This window comes from Prionailurus bengalensis, chromosome D1 (genome assembly GCF_016509475.1).
Source record: "Prionailurus bengalensis isolate Pbe53 chromosome D1, Fcat_Pben_1.1_paternal_pri, whole genome shotgun sequence".
NCBI lineage: Eukaryota > Metazoa > Chordata > Mammalia > Carnivora > Felidae > Prionailurus > Prionailurus bengalensis.
The window spans coordinates 31098493-31111227 of NC_057346.1; the positions used below are offsets into that span (position 1 = coordinate 31098493).

Sequence of the window (12735 nt, forward strand, 5' to 3'; positions counted from 1 at the left end):
CTCCCAATCTGATCTCTCCAGCCCTGTCTCCTGCTGGTTTGTAACCAAGGAATTCCAAGCTGTAGTTCTTGCTTATCCTATGTAGACGCTTTCAAGCTGACCCACTGGTAGGAACAGCACTCCCTTCTTTGCTCTAGATAATACTCTCATTTTACAGATTCGGTTTGGTTAAACTATACTCCAGTGTAGCTGGTGTCCCTCACCTAGACAAGTACCCGGGGGAACCTGTATTTTGGCATTTGCCCATCATTTTGAAACTATTCCTCTGTGCTCACATCCCACCCATTGCTCTGAACGCGCTGTCTGCAGCCACAGGGACACTCACCACAGTCCCTGAGCCCGTGGAACACGCGTAGGCTAACTTGTCCTCTTTTCCTCCCACTTACCTCTGCCTTTCCGTCCCGTCAGTCTAGTGACGCACAGTATAGGAAAACCAAGGTCATGGCGATAACTCAAGACCCTCCCACGTTACTTGCACAGGCTGAAAGGCATCTGCGCCCACAGGCAGTTCGGACTCACTGGGTCCGATGCGGAGCTCTGCCCCTCCCGCCACCCAGAGCCTGAGACTTACTGGGCACTGCCTGGCAGGCTCCCTGGCCCCGGTGCGCGGCGTCTGGGTCCGCGGAGATGCGGCGGGAGCAGCGCTGGACTAGGCTCTCTGAGCGGCGCGTGATGGGCTCCCTGCAGCGCTTCAGGTGACCTTCGGCACCATTGCTCTGGCCGGCCCACAGTCCCACCTGCCGTTCCAGGCGCCGGGGATTTCGCGCCCAGCTCGCCTGCCGGATCGCCCTGAGCGCACAACCCGGGAGGCCTCCTGGACCTCCCTCTTCGTTCTGTTAGCCAGTCATCCACAGGCATTTATTTCGCTGGGCACTGGGGGCAATACGTGGAGCAAGGGCCCCTTTGGACTGGGACGCCCCTGTGGGTCCTCCTATCTGCTTGAGCCTCTCCTCATCGACTCCCCTTTCAAACTTTCTCTCTTCCAGTTCTTTCTTCTGCCCACACCTTAGATAAGCCGGTCCTGGTGAGAGTCTATCCATTGCCCAAGAGAGAAAAGAATCAGCGTGTGGATGGTGACATAGTCCTCCAGTGATCAGGCCCTGCAGCCTTTCTAAACTCCCTTACTTTTCTTCCAGCTTTTCTCAGGATCCCCTCGCCCAGGTGCCATGCCTGTCCTGTCCTGTTCCTGGCTGCAGGCTTCTAGGACTCAGTCTATCCTCAGCTTTCTAGATGTACTGAGGTGGGCTCTGGGACAGCCCTGGTGGTGCAGGGGACCTCAGTGGACTCAGATAAAGCCCCAGCCTCCCTACACATTAGGCTAACGTCAGAGACCTGCCTTGATGTGAGCCTCTGTGGCTTTTGCCTCTAGAGTGGCATTTCGGTCCTTACAGCTTGATGAGTCCAGTGTTTTCCCCTTTTCATTGTCATTTTTTCTCTTTCAGCCTGTGTTTCTCCTGGAAAAGAATCCTGTGCATCTTTTTCCTGCCAGTTACCTTATCAGGTTTTGCTCCTCGAGTGAAAGATAAAGAGGATCTTATATTTGCAAATGCACAGCTACAGCCAGCCCAGTACAGGTTTGCCTGAGTGGGGAGGGAGGGGAGCCTTTTCTCCTTTTTTGGAGAGAATTATATCAGAAGCATGCCCACAGCAACTTCTGCTACAAGAACTTCCTTCTCTGGCAAGGCTATGGCAGCCTCTCCTCTCTTTCTCTGTCTCTCAGCATGTTTAATTGGTCTCACCTGACCCCCCTCAAGCTGACGGACAGATCTGTGGGACTTCAGACTGAAAGCAGAGTTGGAAGTAAGCCGTACTTCACCCTCGGGGGTCACAAGTTCCTGATTTTCGGGGGCTCCATCCACTATTTCCGGGTGCCCAGGGAGTACTGGAGGGACCGCTTGCTGAAGCTGAAGGCCTGTGGCTTCAACACCCTTACCACGTGAGTGCTGGCCCCCTAGCTCTCTGTGACCTTTCTACCCCACAGGGACTCCTGATGTCTGCATCCAGGCTCCGAGCCTCTGGTTTTGGGATTGCCTGTCTGAGAATTTACCTTCTGAATAGTCATTTCTAGCATGTGCCCTTTAAGTGTCACATCTCACAGTTTGCTGTGGTCACAGCCTTGGATAAGGGTTAATGAGAGAAACAGAAGGAATAAGTGATTTCCACAGTAATCTCTCTAATAGGAGAGTCACTGGGTCCGTTAGAAGCACTCAGCTTAATGACAAATGCTTAAAGTATATTTACAGATAAATATGTGGTATTTTAAAAACAATTTTTATGTAATTAAAGTGAGCTTGTAAAGGAATAATAGCATGAATAAAATGAACATGTAAGGAAATACCAGTATCACTCAAGTGAAGTTTAATGTCATTAATAATTAAAAGCATAGAGATTCAGAAAGACCTGTCTTCAGTCCCAGCTCTGCCTCAAACCATTGCCTCCCAGAGCCCTGATGTCCTCTTCATCCATAAGTAAACAAAATAAAAATTGTTTCAAGTTTGTCTTCTTGATGATTAAATGAGATAAAGCACTTACCTTACATATGTGAAAAATGCCTATCACATTGCCTGTACTCATTATGATGGCAAAAAGAAATACAAACCTAGTTTAGTCAATCAGAAGAATTTAAACATAAATGTAAAATGATTAAATGTACATTTAACATGATAAATTTAGCGTGATCTTTAAAATGATTAGGTGTATAGTGACAAAACGTAACATGCATTTAGGGTGTATTGATGCCTGGGCATTTGTAATCATTTTCACAAAATCATTTACTCCTCCAACTAGATGTCCTGTGGACTGGATAGTGTCTTTCTTACTGTGTGTGGGACAATAACAGAAGAATACAGGGCTTAACTAGCTTGCTCAGGGTGAGTCTCCTCCCACAATCGCCTCAAGGTGTGACCATGCAGTTGTGAATGAGGATGTCACCAAAGTCATACCTAGGCATAGACTCCTGCCTGTGCACAGATGGCCAGTCACATAAAAACTAGCCCAAAATAAAAATCACATTTGAATTAGGAACAGTGGAGATCCTTTCATAACAGACCTATTTACAGAAAAGTCTTGAGACTCAAAAAATTGGGAGTCAAGAAAGGTGTGTTGAAGGGTGAGCCCAAAGAAACAATTCCGTGGAAGGCAGAACTGTGACAGGTGTGTGGGAATGGTGTTTCTGAAGTCAGAGAAAAGGCGGGAACGCCCATCCTTAGTGTAAGGATACCACCTTTGATAGAGGATGGAAATTCTGACTTAAATATATCTACGCTATAAAGTAAGTCAACCAGTTTTAGTTATTCAGAGAACATGTATATAGTATTTACACTCAGTTGGGCATATTCTAAACCCTGGAAGATATTAACTCACTTCATCACTATAGCAATACTATGTGGTGAATAGTATTATCACTATCTTTTGTAGGTGAGAAAACTCAGGCAGAGAGAGGTTAAGGCACTTTCTTGAAGACACAGGGTTAGTAATTGTGGAGCTATGCTTTGAGTTCAGCCCAGCACCTGGCTCCAGCTGCTAAGCAATTCAACTGTCTTTCATAAATGTGGACTTTACTTAGAGATTGAGGAGGACATTCACAGAGCTTTGCAACCCTGCTTGTAAACTCTTGTAAAGTCTAAGTCCCCTTTGCAGGGCATTTTATCATTTTACGATGCAGAATGTATTTTTCTGTTTTTTGATGAGACGTTTGGTTTGTCACCAGCGATTAGAAGGGTCTGTTGTCTTCATGGTCAAGCTGTGGGGTTTTATTAGTTAACATCAGGAAAAAATAAAGGCAGTTCTGAAAGGCTTAAAATTAAATTATGAAGGGAAAGAGCAGAAAAGTGTTAGCAAAATGCTATGGGCTATGTAATTTAATGTTTTACATCTGTAGCTATATTAATTACGTTAATTCCAAAATAGTTGAGTTCCCTTCCCTTTCTGGGTTAATTCTACATTGTTTGTTACAAGGTATACTTACGATGCATTGATTTTTTTAAAAAGAAAGAACCACCAGATGTCCTCACACACCTACACCACTGACCAGATATATAGCAGGACCATAGAAATACAAAAACTGCACTGGAGATCACAGAAGCCCCTTTCCTCCTGAATGTCCCTCCACCGCCCTCTTGTTGCAAAGCTAAAGGTGGTACTCACTATAAAGGAGAAAATGCTTCAAGGGCTGGCTCCATTATTGCAAAGCTGATACTAAAGAGTGCATATGAAGCTGGGAGGCACTAAATTAATAATTGCCTTATCTAATATACAAATAATTTAATAATAAATAATCATTGAGTTTTATTTAGAGGCTTTTCTGCATCTATTGAAGAAATTATATGGTTTTTCTTCACTCATCTATTGAAATAGTAAATTATATGGACATCTTTTTCTGATATTCAACCAATCCACGGCTCTGCAATAAGTTCTATTTGATTAGGAGACATGAACATGTGAATGTGCAAACACACATACACACACATAGATTGCTAGACTTGACATACTCATGTTTTATTTCAGATATGTGTGTTTATGATTATAACTGAAATGGATTTAAAATTGTATTTCTGTTAGTATCTTGCCCCCCCCCCCTTTTTTTTTTTTTGGGACAGAGAGAGACAGAGCATGAACGGGGGAGGGGCAGAGAGAGAGGGAGACACAGAATCGGAAACAGGCTCCAGGCTCTGAGCCATCAGCCCAGAGCCTGACGCGGGGCTCGAACTCACGGGCCGCGAGATCATGACCTGGCTGAAGTCGGACGCTTAACCGACTGTGCCACCCAGGCGCCCCAGTATCTTGCCCACTTTTGATATCAATCTTATAATAAACTCATCAAGTGACTATATATGTATATATTTCTCTTCTCTGAAACTATCTTGCAAAAGAATTATCTTTACCGTGAATGTTTCTTAAAATTCACCTATAAAACCTCTGTGGTTACTGTCTTTTGTGGTTGTGAGGTGAAGTTTTTGGGGGTAGTATAACTTTGTTGAATGGTTATTGCTTTTTATCCTAGTGTATATACTATTTTTATTCTATATATCATTTTTTTCTTTTTCTTTCTTCTTCTTGTGGATTGACTGGGACTTTTAAAAATGCTTTCTTTCTTGCACATCATATGGTGTATCAGCCTTTTTTTCCCCCTTTAATCTTTTAATGTTTAGTTTTTTTCAAAGAACTAGCTTGTAACTTTATTAATATTCTCTGTATCTTTTTGTTTTCTATTTGATACTTCCTGAATTATGTATAATTTCCTTTCTTCTACCTTATTTGGTTTAGCATTTTTTCCCCTCTCCTCTTCTCTTCCTTCTCCACCTCCTCTTTTCCTCCTTCTCCTTCTCTTTCTTCTTCTTTTCTTCTTGTCTCCTGAGTTGAATAGTTGAGCTCACTTTCTTTCCAGGATTTTGCTTTTTCTAATATATTTATTCAGAGATATGAGTGTACCTCTAATTATTGCTTTGGTCACATATCCCATACATTTTGCTGTGTAATACTTTGAATGTCATTTGTTTTCAAACATTTCAGCTATTTGGGAATATGCTTTCTGGTTTATTTATTTATTTAACTTTTTATCATTTTCAAGCATAATTTTCTAGTGTAGCAATTGCCTTGGGATCACGGACATTTTTGAAATTTGTTGAGATTTATTTTGTATTTTACAACTGTTGCATGTGTTTTTTAAGAATGTATGTACTCCACCTGTTGGCTACTGAGGTTTCTATGTATTTCTTAGATTGGGCCTTTCATTTGTGTTATTCAAATATATATCCTTACAACTTTTTGCTATTATCTTTATTTCTTAGGGAAGTATTTTAAATCTTCCCTCTATGACTATGGATTTGTCCCCTTCTCTGATTCAGTAAACTCCTCCCTTACTTGAAGCCATATTTATGGAGCACGTAAGGCCATGATTACTATATCTTCTTGATGGATCATTTCATTTTTTATTATTTGATGCCTCTCAACATCTATTTGTGAGGGATTTTTTTTGCCTTAAAATCCATCTTGCCTCCTATCTAAGATTTGCTAGAATAATTTTTCCTCATATATATCTTTTTCCATCTTTTTGTTTTCAACTTTATCCAGCAATATTTTTTGAAGTAAGTCACTTGTAAGCCTCATTTAGCAAAATGTTTTCATTCTGCTCTTTCAGTTTACAGCTATAAACTTTATCATGCATATTTAAGTTTTTAGCAAACCAACTCTTCATTCCTCCTTACAACAGAAGATCTTGAAATACAGTCAGTTCGGGCATAATGCAACATTATGCATTCTTACAAATCTGCATTGTGTACAATTGTGTAACAAGAACTACAGGGCTAATGGCAAACATGAGGTTAGGGGCACAACACTCAAGAAATTTGTTGGTGATGCATACAAAAAAAGATAGTCACTAATAAAAATAGCACTATAGCCCTATGGGGAGGGCCCTATAGGGGAGGGGCCTGGATGGGTCCTTCTTGCTAAATCTAAATGTGCTATTTTTCTTTATTCTATCTCCATTATCCTTATAGAAAATCCTCCTCTATTCTTTTTTTGATTAATTCTTAGCAAAAATTTATTGGGCCTATATAGACATTTGTGGGGTTTGTAATTTTCTTTATTTTCTTACTGGCTAGTACAGAGAATGGGATGCTGAGTGGGATAATCAATGTATATAAATCCAAGGAACCTAGAATCATAGGATTATTGGCAGCGTGGATCACAACTGGTTAATAAAGAAAAGAACTATTGACAATAGTCATTGTTCATGTAATACAGATTTAATTGCCATTGGAAACTTCAGCTTATTCCCAAATAGAACTATCCCAGGTGTTAGCATGGATTTGGGACTGATCTAGAAATTTAGAAGAAAGAAATCGAAAGATGATTATTGTACTTCCCCCTTCCCTATTACAGCTATGTTCCATGGAACCTCCATGAGCCGCAAAGAGGCAAATTTGACTTCTCTGGAAACCTGGACCTGGAGTAAGTGCTGTCACTGCTTCTGTGGCCTGGTCCAGGGTGGGGAGACAGAGAGGTGGCCCCTTGGGTTTGATTAGGCCATCTTGGTTCTGCATTGAGAACCAGAGAGAGGCTGGGACCTGGAACCTTGTTCTCAAGACCCAAATGCTCTCTACTCATGAACTTGTTACTCTCAGGGGTCTGGGTTTACCTCGTCTGAGCTCAGACCTTTTCACTGCTGCTCGGAGGTGCCTAATCCCCAGTGTCTGCCTTGCTTTGCAGTGTGGTCCAGCCATCTGGTCTGGGACAAGGCTTGCCTCTCTAGGGTAGTAAGGCACTTGGGGTCAGGTTCACTGTTAGGACCCCACCTCCACCCCTCCCCGTATCCTGTCTGATGCCCTTGGTCCTCTTGCCCCCAGTGGAGGTATGCAGAAGGTACTGGGCTGGGAGCAGGGGAGAACCCAGCTCGCAGGGCATCTGAAGGCAGGGAGAGGAGGAACCAGGCAGATCCACCACCTTGTGATGTGTGTCAGACTCATCCCCACCCCTCCCCCCTGATGTCTTGAGAGCTGCTGACACTGACCTCCCTAGGGCCTTTGTGCTGATGGCTGCAGAGATCGGGTTGTGGGTGATTCTGCGTCCAGGGCCCTACATCTGCAGTGAGATGGACCTCGGGGGCTTGCCCAGGTGAGCGGTGCTGAATCCAGTGTAGTAAAGTTGTTGGCTTTACTAAACATAAAACTTCAGTCTAATAACAAATGAGCACATCCGCTGTGTCTTGCACTGTTATGTGCTTTATACACATTGTCTCAGACAATGGTTGCAGTAATAGGGTGAGGTATAGGTGCTCTTGTAATCCTCATTTTACAGATGACACATCTTCCTAGTGCTCTAGGCATGTGACCAAGAGTGTGCAGGGGAAGAGGAAGCATTGGCATGACCATAGTCTTCTTGCCCCACTGGAGAGAGCTATGCCCAACTCTGTCCAGTAGTGGGAAGAATGGGAACAGAAGCTTTAGACAGTGATGGGTGGGCTTGTTCTGATGATGTCTGATTGTTCTTTTATTTTGTCAGTGGAAGACCAAGTTCTCTTGTACTAAGTGCCTTCAGATTCCCTCCCCTCCCTCTCATTTTTCTTTGCCTTTTTCTCTCATCTGTGATGCATGCTTTTAATCCAAACAACTAAGGTTCAGGGTGAGAATTTAAGAATGCTCTTCTGTTATCTCCACAAGCTGACAGGACTGCCCATTTAGTTCATGGCTTTGCCCCCAGGTGAGTACTTTTACTCCCCTTTGTCATGTAAAGGCATTGCTTTTCTCCAAGGTGAGCTAGTTTTCGCTTTCCAGCTCTGGAGCAGAAAATGCCTGACCCTTGCAAGAAGAGGGAGCTTTCGAGAAGCAGCAATTCATTGTGCAGTTAGCTGGAAGCCATGCCCAGCACCTTACAAGTTGACCTGGGGACGAGCTTACTTACTTGTAAGCTCCTCCTCTGTGCTGGAAATCTTAGGTCTTGGAGGAAATGTAACCATTTGCCTAAAGTACATACACTGTGTGCAAGAAAAATGTTTTAAATAAACTGAACAAGAATGGAGGAGGGTATTAAGATGTGGGTGTACAAATCTTGATGGTAAGTTGTAAAGTGTCATGTCGATGGAGGTGGTATCTTTTCTTCTAAATCTGTGGGATGGTCCAAAAAGCTGACATGGACACATCCCTTCAGGACCCCTGAGTTCTCCAGGATCATGGACATGATCAGAGGATGTAAAACTGCCCAAGAGAGATCTGGAAAGGGGCAGACTGTCATGCCTGGCCCAGCCCCCGCACCTCTGCATTCCCAACTCAGAACTGAGCTTGTCCTCTTTCACCCCCAGCTGGTTGCTGCAAGACCCTAAGATGATATTAAGAACAACCTACAAGGGCTTTGTTGAAGCAGTTAATAAGTATTTTGACCACCTCATTTCCAGAGTTGTTCCTCTCCAGGTAAAGCAAATTTCTCTTTCCTTCTTTCTTATCTTTGCTCTAGGAAAATAATTTTTATGGCTTGTTCACAGAATAGGCCATGCCTAGTCTCTGTGAGAATTTAAACTGATATTCTTGCAATTTTCAATTCTAGACCTTTGTCTTAAGTGCAGCCTTTACCTCAAGGTTTCTAGAAAGACACACATGTTACAAGGGACTGATGAAGGGTGTTCATTTGTGGTTGTCATTGTTCTGAATGTACTCAATATTCATTAAACTCACTGATATTCATACTGCTTATTTTTATCCTTAAATTATCTTTATTGTTTTAAATAGTTAATACAAGCCCTTGGTGATAAAGCTCAACAGAGTACAAAAGAGTTTATGGTGAAATAAGTCTCCCCTTACCCTGAACCAAAGCCATTCATTGTCTTTTCAGGAGACAATTTTGCTAGATTTTTGTGTCTTTCCAGAGGATTTCTACACATATAGAAACAAATTATTTATACACACACTTACACATGTGTATGTATGCATACTTTTTAATAAAAAATATGCAATTTCCACTGAAAATTTTTTTGTAACTTAAAAATATATTTTTGGAACCCATTCTTTTTAAGGACTACATAGCATTCCACAAATGGATATATCATAATTCATTTAACTAGTACCTTGTCATGGACATTTGATTTTTTAAATTTATGCTATAATGCATAACTTGGTTCACATATCACTTTGTACCTGTGTGGATATATTTTCTCTTGCTCACATTCCAGTTTGTTTAAGTTTCATAAATGTAAAGAGTACAGACACCATGCATTTTCCTTTCTTCATGGAGTCTCCTCATCTTATGCAAGGTACCCACAGCCCAAAGACCAGTCCATAAAAACAAAGAACAAATATTATACTCTGAAGTTTATAAGGCAGCAATTATTTGGTCATTATGTTTTTTTTTTTTAAATACAACTTTCTTACAAACAAGAGGAGACACATGGTTATTATTTAAATAAAAATATATCTTATTTTAAGAGTATATCTCTTGATATAACTTGAGTGGGGATAAAAACCAGTTATTATGTTTTTATAAATACCAATAAAGAGCTTATTAGAGTCTTCTTTTTGGGGGAAATGTGATACGGACCTAGCCCTTTATAACTACTTCTCAATTGTGAATTGTGAGTTACTATTGGAATAATTATTGAGAAAAGAAAGAGGAGATTAGGAATAGAAATAAAGGGAAAGACGGATTAAGAATAATGTCTCTGTAGTATAGCTTTAGGAGAGATGAGCAATGCTGCAGGGAAGAAGGCATCATCTTTAGAATTAAACTCTGGGTCTGTTATGCAGAGTCAAGAAAGGCTGAAAGCCATATGTTTCTGGCATTTAGATGGGGCCTGATGTAGGAGCAAAAATCTCTGAGCCTTAAAATTAGAAAGACTTTGAATGTTTGGCTAGAAGTTCAAGCACAAGTACAAATGCCATGTAGCATTAGTGCAGATGCAGCAAGCAAAGCAAATATATAAATATCCCACTGAAATCATGAGGTGAGAAATCTTAGGAAATTTTTAAGAAGCAAGGAATTATAAGTGCAAATGAAATTTAAAAGGCCATTATTACTAAATTGTTAGTATTTTAATGTTTTCTATTTGGTTACCTTCATTGTTTTAATTACTATATTTAAATAATTTTTAGAGTGTATTTACTCTTTTACTTGGGACTTTCATTCTTCTCAACCTGTTTGTTTTGTAAGGTCAGCTGTGAATTCTCCTGTGACGGGGATTTTAGAAATCTCACCCTTCATGTTGGGGAGAAGATATGGTTCAATAATACAAACAACTGTTCTCACTTCATCAATGAGGAATACTTAGGTTCACTCAACAAGTAATTATTGAGCACTTGCTATGTGCCAGCTGCTGTGTAGGAGCTTAGCTTCCAATGGAGAGAAGGACAGACATTGTCCCTGTCCCATGGAGGCAATGACCACTTACAAATTGAGGAATAGTTGCTTCAGTGGAAGAAGTGCAGGACACCCCTCTTAGGGGTAAGCAGCCAAGGAGAAAGGAAGGTTCAGGGCATGCTCTCCAGAAAAAGTAACTTAAACAGTGACCTGAAGGGTGGGCAGACATTAGCAATGGTCAGGAGTCTCCATCACGGGTGAAGACCAGAGGACAAGAGATAGAATGAAGAGTCTGAAGAGCTGGAGGAAGTGCAGTTGGTGTGGAGCATAGAATCTGAGGTGGGAAGAGGCAAAAGGTGAAGCTGTAGAGGAAAACCCACTACACATACTCATTCTCTTCTGTTCCAACTCAGGGGCTAGGGTCCCATTGTACAAAAGGGAATATCACTCTAAAATTGTCATTTACTCCATAGGCAATAAGGAGCTATGTGGTGGGTGAAGTGGTCAGGCTGTCAAGAGCTCACTCTGCCTTCAGTATCAAGAGAGACTTCTGCACTTGAGTGTGGAAGAACATTGAAAGATTAAGTTAAACATTGCAAACTTATAATTTCAGTAGCACTAGGTCACTCTTGATGACAGGTGGCAAGATGGCATTGGAACACTTACCATTGTGGTTTGAGGAGTGGAGTCAAAGTGAGAAAGCAGAGAAAGTGAGTGTAGACAACTGGTAATTCTTTCAAGAAACAGGGTTCTTCAAAATGAGAAAGCAAGAGAACTGTGGGTGGGGGAACAGGATTGGGGTCCATGTTTACTCTCCCTCTCTCTAGTGTGATGGTTCAGAATAAATTTCCATGATGATGGAGGGCAGTTGGTTTGGAAGGAAAGGTTGAAAGTAGAGAAGGTAGAGGGAACAGAGCAGAGAGCCAATTCCCAAGCAGGTGGTAGGAGGCAGTGGGACTCCACACATGAGTGGTGGCATTATTCTAAGACAGGAGGAGGGAGGGATGCCCCTTTCATATGCTGGGGAAAGTGGATAGGGTGGGCATGGAAGCAGGGGAGTTTGTAGGTTTGGGATTCATATTTAAGCAGATAATTAGTATGAGAAAAAGAGGGAAAACTGTAGGAGTTGCTTATATCCAAAGACTAGGGAAGGTGAACTCTGTGCAACAGCTGAGGCAACTGGAGGTGACTGACTCTGGGCCCAGGAGGAGAGGGAGTACCAAGGGAACTTGAGGTAACTACTTGGACCAAAGCTTACTGCACCAGGTATGTGATCTTAGCAGGAAACTCAGAGACTCCAGGCTTTTTCCACCAGTAGCTTCACACTTTTCCTTGATCTGCTTGTCTCTCAGTATCGCAAGAGAGGCCCCATCATTGCAGTGCAGGTGGAGAATGAATATGGTTCATTTGCCGAGGATAAAGATTACATGCCTTATATTCAGAAGGTAAGAAATATTTGATTTGTCCCCATATTTACATGCTTTCTTCCTCACTCTGACACTTTTACAAGCATGCATTTCTGAGGCCCTGTTACATGGATGATCCTGTGGTAGGTGCTGTGGGTGATGAGAATATGTGAGATCAAGTTCAGTGTCTCTGTGAATCTTCAGTATTGCCACAGCTGTCAGGGTTTCCTCAAATAACTTCATTAGGAGATACAAATTGATGTGGAAAGTTGATTCTTTCCTGTTGCTATCTCTATGACCCATAGTTCTCCTTTAATCTGGGTGCTGGTGAATTTACATCCATAGTAAATAAATAATGCTTCATGAACTTAATAACATGGCTCTCATCTTGTGGCTTCCTGACCTGTAGTGCTAACACTCTTTCCTCAGAAATGCATGCTTGCCCTTGCTTCTCCATGGGGGGAATGTCTCAGGCCAGGGAATAACTGCGGTCCTGCCTGGTTGCCTTTCTGATGGTTCGGGCCCCTTCCTGTCCCTAACTTCC

The 12735-nt window shown here is 42.0% G+C and overlaps 1 protein-coding gene across 1 annotated transcript in view; it reads left to right on the forward strand.

Moving 5' to 3' along the window:
• Window positions 1-498: 498 nt before the first annotated feature.
• LOC122483170 (beta-galactosidase-1-like protein 3) overlaps window positions 499-12735 on the forward strand; it is a 62652-nt gene continuing 50415 nt past the window's right edge. The window contains exons 1-7 of the mRNA XM_043579868.1: window positions 499-695; window positions 1443-1574; window positions 1721-1936; window positions 6886-6954; window positions 7522-7617; window positions 8801-8909; window positions 12138-12230. Coding sequence (XP_043435803.1) covers window positions 628-695; window positions 1443-1574; window positions 1721-1936; window positions 6886-6954; window positions 7522-7617; window positions 8801-8909; window positions 12138-12230 — 783 coding nt within the window. The 5' untranslated portion in view covers window positions 499-627. The remainder of the gene's footprint in view (window positions 696-1442; window positions 1575-1720; window positions 1937-6885; window positions 6955-7521; window positions 7618-8800; window positions 8910-12137; window positions 12231-12735) is intronic.